Here is a 15335-nt window from a genome sequence, read left to right on the forward strand (position 1 = left end):
TAGTCGTCTACGTCATCATTTTAGACGGCACTGACGTTCCTTCCAGTATTTAAATTTCCGGCATAGCGGCCTAACGGGCACGTTTTATTCATGTGGTATCCGTAGCTGGAAATGTGTATGGAGATGAAGAACACCTAAACCCTGACCTAAATTAATAAGCGATAAATGCGTAACACAAGTAAAAAATAAAATACATTTTTACTGCATAAGGGGCAACCCTCCCGGCTTGTTTCTTCTTCAGCTTGTTGCTTGTTTCTTCTTTGACCGTGATGTTTTTAAAAATAAATGTAAACAGCGTTTGCTCTCTCGATGAGCACTTTTTTGCTCTTAGTGTTTTTTTAGCTCAAATTTTGAACAATAATTTGCTCTCTCCCCCGCCCGCCATACCAAAAACCCTGGTATACCTGTGGCAACCTGTGGCATCCCAAAATTCAGCGAAGAGTCTGGTACCTAGAAGGCAGCCATGGTGAATTGCAAGAAGGTACGATTCATCGAAAGTTTTTTATTTTTATTTTTTCCTTTGTAATCGTGAACTGTTAGTTATTTTACAGGCTTAATTAACTGTTATAGTTCTAGTTTTACTGGAAATGGCATCAACGGGAGGTGATGTTGATTCGTTGTCTATCAAACAGCCTTCTTGATGCCCAGTCTAGTTGATCATGATCTCCCAGAGTTCAACTAAGCTTGTGATTTTTAGCTTTCGTTCTTCAATTCTTCGGCTTAGAACGAAAGCTTGATTTTAAAATTCAGTCTTATTTTGTTATCTTTTTTTATTTAGAACTAGACGAAGGTCAAGCTGGACTTGAAAATTCCTGTTTTCGTGCCAGACCGCTGTTCAAGGATTGTAAGCGGAAAAGTTAGCCATCTTTCCTGAATATACTTGTATCGAGGCCAGACATATACGACTGTCTCTTAAAGGAGACAAGTACACTCTACCTGTGTTATTGCCCAAGACTTAGAGGTATTCAACTGTTTTTGGAGTTCATGTGTCAATTGTCTCATTTCAATAATAGAGTTACTAATAAAGCTTGTGCATGCAGTACTAATATATTAGTCATTAATTATGTGCCAACCATAATTACCCAACCATTTGAGTCAAATTTTTACCACTTCCTAACTCCACACGGGAATTAGTCTGTCAAAAACTGAAAAATACAAATGAATTGAATGTTGTGCTGCTAGCACAGAGGACACAAATGATTGAATAGAGAATTAACTCTGTGCTATATGAACCCATGAAATTCCCACTGAACATTAGCCATAGTAAGGAAGTTGGAGAAAAAAGAAAAAATCTTTGACCTTAGTGTGAATTGAAACCCATGGCACTCCAGATTTGATAACTTCAGTTACTCTACTGACTGAACCATAAGGCCAGACACACAATAACATATACTACTACAGAGTTAATTCTCTGAGCTACATGTATCATTTAAAACTGAAAACATCTGCCCTGCCTGTTGTGGTTAAGTCATTTTCAACCTCATGAGTAGCTGGTCTACTCCACTCTGGTTGGTCACTGTAGAGCGCCAGACCACAGATCGGGAAGTCACGTGTTTGAAGGTTGGTGTTGGCTGGACCAACACTCGGGGTTTTAATAAAGTTAAGAAAAAATTGCAACCCGTGTACAGCAGGGGAGGGGGCAGCTGTAATCCCTGATTTTTCCCGAGGGGAGGGGGTGGCTGTACACAGGCTAGAAAATTGTTGCCTTGGTGTGATTTCACTGAATGGTTGCATTGTAGACTGTTGGCAATGTTAGTACTGTGGTTTCTTTTTGTAAATTTTTGAAACCAATTTTCTTTTTATTTCCTTTGGCTATGGTCAGACTCATTAATATTATCATGATCTGGTACCTAAGAAAAATTATAAAAATCAAGCTAGTTTGTAAATCTCGAACCAGCAAAAACAAATGAAGGGATGAGAGCATAACAGTCTTTTGCCAAATTTCCCTGACTCAATATTTTCCTTGAAATTTAAGTGTAAACTACTGTAATAAGCACAGAATGATTTTTTTCTCACAAAATTAAAGGCTATACTGTATGCAAAAATCTAGACACTTTTGAGAAGAACATAAAATCGGTCTAAAATACTACTGACATCATATGGTTATGCTCTCATACGTTCAAATGTACAGCACAACATAAATATTGTTCTGTTTGTTTCATAAGGGTGACATGGCAGAGAAAGAAGTCAAGACTGGATTCAGTCACAGCCATAACCTGGAGCAGTATGTATTGCTGGCTAAGTCTGCGCGAGGTGCTGGAGTAGTAGCTCTGATAAACCAGACACTGGAGGCTCCTGGAGTGTATGTTTTTGGTGAGCTTATGGAAATGCCATCTGTAAAAGAGGTATGTTTGTGGTCTTTATTCTGGACTACTTCTAAAGTTGAATTTTTAAATAAACAGTTAATATTTACTGGGACATATTATGTCAGAAATTTATAAATAACTGGAATACAGAATTATGTGTTTAACTATAATATGATTCTGGGTTGTTTTTTTGTTCAAGATTATGTTAATGAATCTGAGACAAATGAAAATAAAAATTGCACTGGTCTGAAAACACTTTAAAACCAAAATTAATTTAAACCTCAATGCAGGGCTGTCATTGCATTTTTTGGCCACATGTTACATTGAGCTTTACACCTGTAACAGTCCCCTTGTTGATTTCTGAGTTAATTGACAGGGCTACAACCGACAATATCACCCTTATAAACATCAATGTTCTTAATTCAAGGAAATTCAGCCATAACAGTTGTTACGGGTTACGGCTCTCAATGACAGCTCTGACGTGCTTTTCAATTTTTCTTAATTTGATTTTGGTATCGAATTTTAACCTTGACGTCCCTGGAAGGTGAGTACTGAAATGCAATATAATTGTTATTATTTTTTACATTATATTTGCAGTTAGAAAAATCAGAAAATGCGTCACATTGGAATCTTTTGAACATATTTGCATTTGGAACATATGCTGAATACAAAGGTAACAGAGGTGGTCAAATATCTATAAAACAGTAAATTTCCTTTTTTGTATTGGACATGCCTGGCCCAATAAAATGTTTTATTTCTCATAATCTTCCCTCATGTGATTTAATAAGTGTGTTGCTTTGTCTATTAAAAAAATAAAATAAAAGAAAAAATCCATTGAGTGAGCTTATTTCCTTGTGGCAGACATTTCGAAGTTATCAGTCTCTTTAAAAGGTACCCTGGCAGTATGGGAAGATCGATATTGTTGTGTTTAAAATTTAATGTTTTTGGTTTGAAAATAAAACGGTGTAACATTAAAAATAACAATTATTGTTATTTTTAATGTTTATTAAGTAAGTATTGTTATTTGAATTTCATTTGTCTTAGAATTGATTCATTAAAGTTTATTAACCACTACTAAGCAAAGTGAAGAAACGAGAGCAAAATAAGCTAGAGAGATTTGTATGGAGAAATTATGACTGAAAAGTATGTCCGCAGGTTGCAACATGGAGCTATTTTTGGGCAAGTCAGAGGATGTCGTTTATAATACTCAATTCTCCTTCTAGTTACATTAAAAATGTCGTTGCATCCTATTCCACAAATTCAATTTTCTGAGAAATCACATTTAACTGCTCTTACTAAAAGTCACCGTTTCTCTGTGTGGTTTTTGCAGCTAATGTAAGTTCACTACCAGCCCTCACTCCTCCACAACTGAAGAAACTACGGCATCTTACAATAGTGTCCTTAGCAGCCAAATCAAAGGTTAGATTTTCAGGCACTTGTACCAGTCAAAAGTTAATGTTCAGTAGCCTGTTATGGGGTGACTTTTGCTTGTTACCTCTGGTAAAATGTTAATTAATGTTAATATTCAGAAAGTGAAATAAGCTTTCAGAATCCAAAAATAAATTTAAGCATACAAGCTTTAAATTTATTTTGTGGATCCAGAAAACCAATTTTGTTAATTTCTAAACCTCATATAACAGGATGAGGAAACAATAGTTATTTTCTCTAAATATGTTGTTATTATTATTACTATCACTATTATTATTATTATTATTATTATTATTATTATTATTATTATTATTATTATTATTCCAACAATATCTTGCACATTTGGCCATAAAATAATGAAGATGTACATAATTTGTTTACCAAGTCATGAGCACAGTGACTTTCTGTATCACTGTCAGATGCTGTAACAGGGTTTGCCACGATCAGCAAAAAACATTTTTTCAAGGTCAGGGTCAAGTCAGGGAAATTCTCAAATCCTAACTAACCCACCGTCAGTGAAACGTTTGGGGATTTAATTTTTGTTTAGCCACTGGGTTTGCAAACGAGTTTCCTTGTTGGTAAAGGAGTAATGTTGATCCAAAACTTACACAAGAAAAGGAGCTTATTTCTTCGGCTTTATTGCTGGTTTTGTTGCCTAAGGATTTGTCTTTGGTAGTCGGCGAAAACTGGTTTGTGGTCAGTGAATAGTCGGGTAAAGTTTGAGAATTTTTCTTTATTCTGGTGAGTGGCAGCCCTGTATAACAACTTATTTATTAGGACACTTGTGGTGAGTTAGGTCACCAATACAAAATGTCATATCTTATCTTTCTTGTGAGATTGGTTTTGTAATATTAGGGACCTTACGCAAACATGACGCCGACGGCAACGAAAACGTCAACAACAAAAAAGGCTTAATGAGCTAAACAATGCTGTGCACGTGCATTACAAATTTTGATACATTTCGTCGCCATCTTCGGCCAAACAACAACATGAAATGCCCAAAATCAAGGTTGTATGGAGAGCGTGAGCACATGACAGTAAATTTTTATTCGCTGTGCTAACTTGAAGACCGTTCCCACCTGTTCTGTTATTGGATAGTTCGGCCACATTCTAGAGGTTGAACGAATTGGAATAAGCGCAAAATAGTACAAGTAGCACAACTTGTATTTTCAAGGGACGTTTTCGTTGGCTTTGACGTCGTGGTTGCGTAAAGTCCCCATTATTACAATGGAACCCCGCCTTACGACCACCTTGTTGTTATGACGACTTTTTTTGTGCCCTGAACGAATCATTTTAAACTCTAGTCATTTCCTTAGTTTTACAATCTCGTAAATCTGGCCACCCCGTTATTACGACCACATTTTCACCGTAATATTTATACATGTCAGCTCCTGGAGATATGTCCAGAAATGCACGCTGAGATTTTCATGAGCTGTATGGCAGACATCACAAGGTGTCCCCTAACCTTAATTCTTGCTGAAACACAAATAATTCTGTCAAACATGAAGTCATATGAAAACGACAAAAAGGCTTGTTTTATATGAAGTACCCAAATTCAGGGTTAGGTGCATTTCTGGACATAACTGAGCTCCTGGAAATGGGAGACTGGGAATTTTTCAGTACAGTATACATGTATTTGTTCAGAAATTTTGTCTTGAGGTGTTTGTTTGTTGTTGTTTTTTTAAACAGTTCATACCTTACAGCTTGCTATTACAAGAACTGGATATTAAGAATCTAAGAGAACTAGAGGTAAATTGTTGCCAAAATGCAATCTTTTCTTCTTAATCTCAATCAAACGTTTTTAACTTTCCACTCACCAGACTTGTTTCTGTGAATTCCCCTGTACAGTACATTAATTACCTTATTAGCTACATAGAATTATAACAAAAAAAGTTTGTCATCAATTTTGTAAAATTAGCTCACAAATGCATGGTCCCTTTACAGTTTTAAGTACTTTGTTGGGAGAATTTCCTATTTACTTTTCCACTGCTTCTTTCAATAGGAAGAATGTGCAACCTCCATCCAGTTTGAGTTTGTAACATTCTCTTTGAACCATAAAACCTTCTGCATTTTTTGTTTGTTTGTTTGGCTTTACATTGACGCAGGTACCATAAAGTTCCTAAAGTGACAACCTCACAAGAGTAGCAATAAAATTTGATAGTTCTTAGCAAATCCCAGAGAAGTAGCCTTTTGAAAGCAGCGATGCAGATTGGATGCTAGACAGTGCACTTTCCACATGCCATGACAAACAGACACAGCTTGAGGCCAGTAACACAATATAAGGGTTTGCCTAAGTTTAGATGCCTGTCTCAACACGGTGTAGAAAGGGAATTCCTACTAGAAATGTCTCACTGGCTGACCCCATGATTTCTCAATTTCAGAATGCAGTTGCTCTTACATGCAGTATAATGTCTCTTCATCAGCTCTCTCCTTCTGTTTTTTTCACTGTTGTCCTTTCTTTATTTCAGGATTTAATCATTGATGCTATTTATGCTGATATTATCCATGGGAAGTTAGATCAGAAAAATAAACAGGTGTGTTTTTGTTTTTGTTTTTGTTGTTTTGTTTTTTTTTTTTTTGGGGGGGGGGGGGGGAAGGGAAGAGTGCTGTCCTCTAAGGCCAAAAATCTAGAGAGAAGTATGACACTAAATCGGAATTTCCATAGGGGTAGGGTAGGGGGTCTTTAAGAAAATCCCCCCATGGTGGAGGTATGGATATTTTCTGGTACTACACATTGTTTATGATAATTGCCAAAGACAAACAAAAAACAACAAACTTGTATGGATGGACACACGGTGAAATGCACATGTTAAGAACCCTATCTTCTGTATGGGTGCTCTGCAGGGCTAAATACCTTTCTGTCAATTTCAGCAATAATGATCTAACAGTAGGCTTGATTTCCGCCGACTAGCTCATTTCCCGAACAGCGGCTGGTAATGGAGCTGTTGGACATAGAACTTGAAATTAATAATTATTATCGGGGAGTTTGTATGCCGATCCAAAACAGTAAATATTTTAGCAACTCCAGGCAACTTGTTCCATGTCCCCAACTTTTATACTATGTTTTGTTTTATCGTATCAATAAAGAAATAAAGAAAAGAAATAAAAGAAAAAGAAAAAAAGCGTTTTTCCACGCCAAAGCTGTGTTTGGTTGGGGATATCTAGCTGATGTGGGACTGATGACGGAATGGGTCAAAGTTTTATTAATAACTGCAAAGTGGATTTTGTAAAAGCTTATTGTGGACCCTGCACAACAATTTAAATTGCAGTAAAAATCAGCAATGCTCAGGACTGTTGAGTCACTGAAAAAATTTAGAGCCATACACCCAATCACATTGAACATAGCCAATGCAAATGAACCAAACAAAACTCAACAGAAATACACACTGTCACCCAGTGAGGGAAAACTCAAGAAGAAGGGGCAAAAATTTTTAAGTGGTTTCTTTACTTTTTTTGCCTTTTTTTCGTTTTACAGCTAGAGGTAGATTTTGCCATTGGTAGGGACATCACACCAGAAACAGTAGACAGAGTCACAGAAGTTTTACAAGACTGGTACGTATCCTAAACTGCCTTTGTGAACTGCACATCATAGCTGTTACCTGCATATCTTACGGGAGCAGGGAATTACAGTTGAACCTGTATATAACGGCCACCCTCGGGACTTGAGTAACTGGCCGCTTAATACAGGTGACCGCTTAATACAGGATCACTAAAAATACTCACTGGGCGTGGTTTAATGTCAATTTTAATGGCGTATCATACAAAAACACTTCATGCTAGGAAACAATAGGACAATCAACACTCTTTCAAGTGATCAATACTTTAAACAAAGTTCAGTGCCAATTTGTAACTTAACGTTATAATATACGTAACATTGTGTAAAAGTACTATGCAATAAATTGTCCTCTACTCTCCTACAGTATACAGTGCTCTATTTCTATGACTTACAGTTCACAACAAAATATATCATTCCGTCATTTCATAGTTGTTACGCTCAATGTTCAATGTCACATGGCTGAAGAACAAGTTAATTAAAGAGAAATTTCTTGCTAAAGAGTGAAACATATTCAAAACAAACTTTTTTTGAGCGTTCGTGATATATGGTACTGGACTTCAGCACATTGCGGACATCTGAAAAGCGTTAAATATATTTAACGGCCGAGTATCAGCTTACAGTAGCTTTGTTCATGTTATTTCTTTATAGTGATGCTGGATCGCATTTTAAACACAATAAAATACCGCATAAAATGACATATGGCTTAGTTTCCATTCAAGGGTGGCCGCTTAATACAGGTAAAAATAACAAAGAAAGACAAACATAGGACTGCCACAGGGTGGCCGCCTAATACAGGTAACAAATACAACGTTTGTATGAGCAAGCAATCGGCACTTTAAAAACTGGCCGCTTAATAGAGGGTGGCCGCTTAATACAGGGCCGTTATATACAGGTTCGACTGTAGTTATCTTGCTTAGCAGGTAGCTGCCTTTCTAGAACTTCAAGCTAAATAGGACAGTTAATATAGCACAAAATTGGTCAGACATGTGGAGCCGGTTGTTCGAGAGGCGTTTAAAGCTAATCCACGATTAAAAGTTAACCGAGGTTTTCATATTGCTCGTTTAAAGTGGTTTTGAAAGCTTATTTTAAACTAATGTTAAAGAATAGTCTAAATCAAAACTGAGGGCCAAAAAAGTTTTGGAAGAATCTTTATTAATTAGTCATTAGACTCAAATCAAAGTTCACGTTAATCCAGGATCAACTTAAACGGGTTTTGAAGAACCCGCGGCGGGCCCTGTCTCCTTGGACATTTTACCCGCAGCACTATACATGTATCTTTCCTCGTCCATGACTTGACAATTATCCTACGAGCGCGCGTTGGATATGAGATGATAGATAGCCGACGAGGTGCTTTGCGCCAAGTTGGCTATAATCATCTCATATCCAACAAGCGTCAGTGGAATAAGAATTATTGTTTTATTAAAAACAATCAAGAACTATTGCTTGATCTTGCCGATTTCGCTTTGCAAGAATTACCAGAAGACAATATAACGTTCGCTTTTTCTGGGGCATGATATAATGGCTCATATATCATGGCCACTAAGCCAATCAAATCGCTGGAATTGCAGTGATCCAAATTTTAATCATAAAGGATATCCATCTCGTAAGGATAGTTTCAAGTCACCCAGCTGTTATAAAATTTCCTTATGTCACAAGCGCCTTTTAAAGAGCAAGAGATAAGCAATAACTGAACGACTTCTTACTTAAAGTCTGAGCGCTGAACCTCCCGGAATTTACAACAGTTACAAGTGCTCTTTTTCGTCCTAGCCGTGGACAAATGAAAAAACACGAATTATCTGAGAGATTTTCGTAAAAGTTGTTGGATGAGTTATTGAAGTCAAGAGACTATGAGGTAAGAGAGCGAATCCCCCATACATGCCCCTCTTCCTATGAAAATTTTTTTCAATCTATTTTTGTTTGCGTTGCTATTTTAATGTCGACATCTTATTGGTCAGTTAGAGTGACGTCATTTAATTTTAAACTCAATGGCGGATTATAATTTCCCAAAATAGCATGGCGTGAACTAAAACAAGATTGAAAATAATTATCATGGGGCGCAAGGATTCGCTCTCTTACCTCATAGTCTCTTGTTGAAGTCCTCCCTTTTTTTACAGGTGTGACGGCTGTGAATCTGTTCTTCGTAGCATAGAGAAACAAATACAGAGAGCGAATGCACACAAAGACAAGAAGCAAAAACAGAAGAGTCAAGTGGAAGCTGAGGTAACTTCTAGAAATTTTCCAGTGCTTGTAGAACTACACCACTCACCAAAAATAGGGAGTTTAAGAAGCTACTACGGCGACAGTAACGAGAACGTCACAAAACAAAAGGATATAATGAGAAAAAACAAAGGCCCTGCACGTGTGTTATAAAGTTCGGTACACGTATTCGCTGTACTCGGCCAAACAGCAACGTAAAACAACCGCTAAATTGAAGGTTTTATGGAGTAAGAAAGCACATGACGGTGATTTTTTTTAACCTCTGTCTCAACTTGAACGCCGTTCCCTCCTGTTCTGTTACTGGATAGTTCAGCCACATTGTACAAGTTGAACGAATTGGAATAATCGCGAAGAAGTTCAAGTAACGCGAACTTATATTTTCAAGCGACGTTTTCGTCGGCTTTGCCGTCGTGGTTTCTTTAAGTCCCTAATATTATTGCTCAGTGGGTTAGAAGATTACCCTTCATTCTGGTTACCCGATTGAAACCTCCGACGGGGAACATTTGTGAAGGCAAAATTGACTTTTAAAACTTTTCTTGGCTATAGACCTCAGAATACCCGGCCCATTTGACATTCAACTTAAAACCCCGCTCCCGCAGTCACGCAGTCATCAAACGTTCAAGCAATAAAGAAGCAACAGCAAAAAGCGGTTCGTGCTGTCAAACCAAACTGTAAATTAGTCAATATGACTGCCTCGTTTTTTGAGCATATGACCACGAAATATACACTTTACACAAAGTGCACCCTAACCAGTTAATCTTAATTATTCATCAACCACGGGATCGCAGGACTGCGGGAGCGCTAATATGTCTTACAAACTGTTCGTTCATCGACTAGCTTTCATACTCACTTAATTTTTATTTTTCATTGACCGCGGGACTGACTTGTTTTATGCTTTCAGAAACCAGAGAAACTGGCAATAAACAAACGTCAGTTTATCTTGTTTAGTCTTTTTGAAAGTCTTTGTAAAGCTACCAACAATTTCTTTCGAAGGTTGAAAATCTGAAAAAAGCCATCAAGGCATCCTCTCAATCAGACCTGGACAATGCACCGGTAACAGGAATGCCAGCACCTTACCACAGTCAACAGTATCAACAGAAAGCTACTACCACCACCAAAACTAAAGGGTGAGTTCATCTCTCTCTCCCATATATTTTGAATTTATAACCCGACTCCCTACTAAGGAAAAGAAATGGGACAGACGAAAGGTTGTGTTGGTGAACCTGCGATAGCGGGGAACAGGTGGTCAAAATGAATTGGAAGTAGACGCAGATTAGACATGAGTTGCAAACAGAGCCGAGTCCGCCCAAAACTTCGCTTATTTGTGCACCAAACCTTTGCCTTCGGGCGCACCAAAAATTTGCCTTCGCTCCTCGCCAAAACTTGCCTTCACATACGCCAAACATTTGCCTTGGTTAGCAACAAACGTTTGCCTTAGCTGTTCCAAGAATTTTCGTCCGCTTCTTACCAAAACTTGCCCGGCTTCAAGCGCGCCAAAAGTTTACCTTAGCTCTACCAACAATTTTCGTTTACTTCTTGCCAAAACTTGCCTTCACAAGCGCTAAACGTTTGCCTTGGCTAGTGCCAAAAGTTCGCCTTAGCTGTACCAAAAATTTGCCCTCGCTCTTCGCCAAAACTTGCCTTCCCGCGCGCTAAACGTTTGCCTTGGCTAGCGCCAAAAGTTTGCCTTAACTGTACCAGAAATTTGCCTTCGCTCCCCGCCATAACTTGCCCTCACGCGCGCCAAATGTTTTCCTTAGCTGTGCCAAAAAAATGCTTTCACTTGACCAATACTGCCAGTTACGTAGGCCGCAAGACCAAAATTAGAAACTTAACCCGCTGGAACCAAATGTTACCGATGTGTCGCATGAGACTTTCATATTGTCCTTGGGATTTGCACGCTGTACTTCGCGCCATGTTTCTCCAAGTGATGTAAAATCGTTCGTACGTCGACTTCAGTTTTTGTTTTTGCTTTTCAGGTTGCGCGGAAGTGGCAAAGTCTTTGGCACCCAAGTTCGCAGATGACTGAAAATGAAAAGAAACAGTGACTCTAGATAGACTTGTTTGTATTTCTTCGTAATTGACGCCTGCGTACCGATTTTTGGCGACTCTTAATGCTGTGAACAGTGCTCTTGAAATTTGCGTCAAGCAGTCTGTTGCGAGGCCGAGTTTCTGATATCGTACTTTTCCGAACAGTTTTAAAGTGGGACGAACATTTCTGAGCCATTGCTGAACAACTACATCTAACCGCATTTGACCAATCAGAGTGAAGGTAGTATAACTCAATGAGCCAATCAGATCTTGATGGCTAAACGTGCGACCGCATAGGTACCAAACAGGAGGAACTTGTACCAAGCGCGGGAATATGAACCAATTCTGTACTGGTCTTTTCTTTTGTAACAGACTCATGTTTTTTCGCGTTTGGCACCAGTTGCATGTTTTCCCGGGCTTGACACCAGTTGTATGTTTTCCCTTGCTTGGCACCGATTGCAAATTTTCCCGCGTTTGGCACCTGCACCGTCCCGCAGATGCAAGTTTTCCCGCGTTTTTCTGCTTTTATCGTTTATTGTGCTTTTTCGTTTGCCAAGGTATTTTGGTCCGACGCGGGGCTCGTTTCTCGCAAGTCTCTATAACTAATCCGTTTTGCCCTCAGATGTTCGTAATTTTAAGCGTAATTTACCCAACGTGTCTCGCAGAATTACAATATTTTAAAATTTACCTTTCAAAAACAATACGTATGGAATCTCTGTTAACAAAATTCACCATGTGTACAAAATTTAGTTTTCGGGCGTGGTATTTTATCGAGAATTCCGAGAACAGGCCCCCGGACCATTGGCAATGATTGGGTAGATACAGCTTCCATTGGCATCATCTCACCTTTCAAGTCATCAAATACGTAGTGAAGTGATAAGCTATTTTCAAGTTGCCGGCGGGTTTTGTAATAGACCGAGAAACACTTAGCTTGCTGGCCTGAGAGCGGGTGGGTGATAGGGCGAAAAAGATGGGCTAGCGAGCGGAAAGAGAGAGTGGGAAAAGACAAGAGTCTACCTTCCTTCTTCCCACTCGGCTCGGTCATTTCGCCCTATCCTCACCTTCTAGAGGGAATAAGGCCTCTTCGAAATGCCTTCATTAGTTGTTTGAGGTGACAGTGTAAATAAAAGTTGAGTAAATGCTTCATAAGACTAGCTGGCGTTGGACATTTATTTTTTGAGAACGGTCAGTAATGCGTCGCCATCTTACAATACTCTGACTATATAGTTGAGTTTAACGATACGACGAGTTTATTTATTCACTACTCATAGTCTTGGACAAATACCTATCTGGAAAAATGGGGATACGAGATACTGGGAAAACAGATTTTTTTGGATAACTGCAAAACTTTCTCAATAAAGGCGTTAGAGGATGGGGAAACGTCACGATTCTCCTCCTCTTGGGACCATGCGCGGTTTATAGCGACAGACCCTAACGAGAGGGGTCCACAGAAAACAATACGTTTGCGGCCCTCTACTTCACTCCTTCGATCCCCTTTCAGATTCGTTGAAGGTGTCTCCTTTTTCAAGTGCAACGCGCAGCAATATTCTTCAGACGATGCATCCCAACGAAAATGTATCATGACTTTGCGGGAAAAGTAAATCTTGGCAAGGTCTACTGAATTCTATGAAATCTCAAGAGAGAATTAAACAACAGCAAGTCTAAAAGTCTTACAATAATCGCATTTTTTCCAGTTAGAAAACAAAAAACAAAACGCGTTGTTAAACCCCGGATTTCTTTCCGGATTTCAATAACCATACTACGATCTGCTGTACCCGCAATGACACAAACCGCACAAACTTCATAGTCCGTGCTGGTTTTTGGACATGACATTCAAGGAGTATTCAAAGAGTATTCAAGCACAAAAAAACCGACTTTTCAAGGAGTATTCAAAGAAAGTTTACTTTGTCTTGCACTATGTTTCGAAATGTTTTCATTGGTCAATAGTAACTTTAAAAAAGCTCCCCCAGATATAATCTGTCCCCGATTTTGAAATCTGCGCTCAATCCCTGAATTACTTTAATACAATCCTACACTATTTCCCATCCCAACAAAAATTCAAGGAGTTTTCAGAATTTTCAAGCACTTTCAGCAAAAATTCTTCTTTTCAAGCGCCCTTGAAATCTAAAATTAAATTCCAGAGCTTTTCAAGGACTTCAAGGAGTAGCACAAACCCTGAAAATTACCTTTGTATTAGAAGGTGCCATCCCTAATTAAAACAAACAAACAAACAACAACAAAAATAAGCTACTCTCTCGTACCGGCCGCAGAATGCATTCGTATCAGGAGCCAATTACACTCCGGATGCGCAGCTCGTGATGCGCACCAACAAAGGGATCATGAAACACCGTCCTAAAGCATACTAATATATGCACCCTGTGTCCAGAAAGGAAATTGTTAATCGGTTTCCACAAAAGAACGCGGCGGGATACCGTGTGCAACGGGGCGATTGCGAGTTCCGGTTCTAACTTGTCCATTCGATCATGAAGAGAGAGAACTGTCTTGAGGTTGTTTGATTGTCAAGTTCCCTTGATCTTAAAGTCTTCCGTATTTCTTTCGGACAATAAATGATTTTAAACAAGGATCAAAAACACTTTTCAATCAGCTTCCCCAATGGCAACTGTCTTCCCCTGCAAATTTAAAGTTCCGTGTCATCCAGTACATAAACCTTAAAACTCAACCCATTTAGTGTATATTCCTTCGACGTATGAAGCTGTTGGTTTAGCAATATTTCCATAAGTATGTCTTCAATCTGCAACTCATCACAATATTCAACTTTTAATACCGGGATGTCCCGTAATTTTCCCTCGTGTTTGTTGTCCTTGCTACTCAAACTCTCCGGTGTATGATGATCTGTAGAAATTCCTTTCTCCGTAGTTACACAATGTTCTTGCAAGCTCCTCAATATCTCCTCTAATTCGTGGAATGAATCTTGACTATGCAACATCGTTGCTTGGTATTTATGAAGGCCGAGTTGCGATAAAACTTGTACAGACCTCTAGTAAATATAAGCAATACAGTGAATTGAATCGGTCAATTAACCAGAATTGTGCTGCACATTTTAAGACTTCGCGTGATCTTTAGGACGTACACACAGCTGTACAAAAGCCTCGGAAATGTTTCACAATTCCTTCTCAAGTGTTCAGAATCGAATGCTCGTTATGGCTGATCTAATTAACATGAAACGTAGTTTAATTAAGGATGATGTGTCAGTTCACGTCAATCGCATTCAAAACGACGCAACCTTAAAATAATAGAAAACAATAGGAGTGTACAGAGGCCCCAATCCCCTGTTGACATTTTTGCATACGAAAGCAAAAGGTAAGGAAAAAGCGAGGGTTTATTTTAATTGCCATTTCAATTGGTGTTAATCCTTTAAAATCCTGGGGTTTTTTATTTCTCTTTGCATTACTCGTATTTTAATAACCCAGCAATGCGTAGAACAACGCGCCTTTACGCAAAAGAAAAAAGAGAAACGCGAAAATCAGTTACCCGGCTCTTTTGTAGCAGGAAACAGTACATTGCGCAACCTAACTGCGAAGGCGTCTTCGTCATAGACCCATTGGGCTAACGCAATGTTGTACCCAATTCAGATCCCCCGGGGTTAAGATTCTTTGTTTATTGCATTTGCATTATAATGTAGCATTCACATGATATGATATGGGAATACTTAGAACAAAACATTTTATGTCCAAAGGATTTGAATTGGGTACAACATTGCGTTAGCCGAATGGGTCTATTCACGCCACAATTTACAACCTTTTTTTTCAGCGATTTGACGTTAACCGACCACATGC

General features: G+C 38.7%; 1 protein-coding gene across 1 annotated transcript; it reads left to right on the forward strand.

Moving 5' to 3' along the window:
* Positions 1 to 413: 413 nt before the first annotated feature.
* On the forward strand, positions 414 to 12692 carry LOC146473743 (COP9 signalosome complex subunit 7b-like). The gene is made up of 11 exons (XM_085117772.1): positions 414 to 481; positions 779 to 961; positions 2166 to 2345; positions 2904 to 2979; positions 3637 to 3725; positions 5424 to 5483; positions 6203 to 6268; positions 7210 to 7286; positions 9405 to 9510; positions 10501 to 10634; positions 11487 to 12692. The coding sequence occupies exons 3-11, from the start codon at positions 2172 to 2174 to the stop codon at positions 11530 to 11532; spliced, it is 828 nt and encodes a 275-aa protein (XP_084973898.1). The 5' UTR covers positions 414 to 481; positions 779 to 961; positions 2166 to 2171; the 3' UTR covers positions 11533 to 12692.
* Positions 12693 to 15335: the final 2643 nt, after the last annotated feature.

This window comes from Pavona decussata, unplaced genomic scaffold (assembly GCF_977016875.1).
Source record: "Pavona decussata unplaced genomic scaffold, jaPavDecu1.1 SCAFFOLD_92, whole genome shotgun sequence".
NCBI lineage: Eukaryota > Metazoa > Cnidaria > Anthozoa > Scleractinia > Agariciidae > Pavona > Pavona decussata.

What these genes read in the sequence shown, in the direction of transcription:
- LOC146473743 (XM_085117772.1), top strand. Translation starts at nt 2,172, where the DNA reads ATGGCAGAGAAAGAAGTCAAGACTGGATTCAGTCACAGCCATAACCTG. An exon ending in CCTTAGCAGCCAAATCAAAG is followed by an intron (nt 3,726 to 5,423) that starts GTTAGATTTTCA and finishes TTTTTTAAACAG; the next exon opens with TTCATACCTTACAGCTTGCT. An exon ending in AGAGTCAAGTGGAAGCTGAG is followed by an intron (nt 9,511 to 10,500) that starts GTAACTTCTAGA and finishes TTTCTTTCGAAG; the next exon opens with GTTGAAAATCTGAAAAAAGC.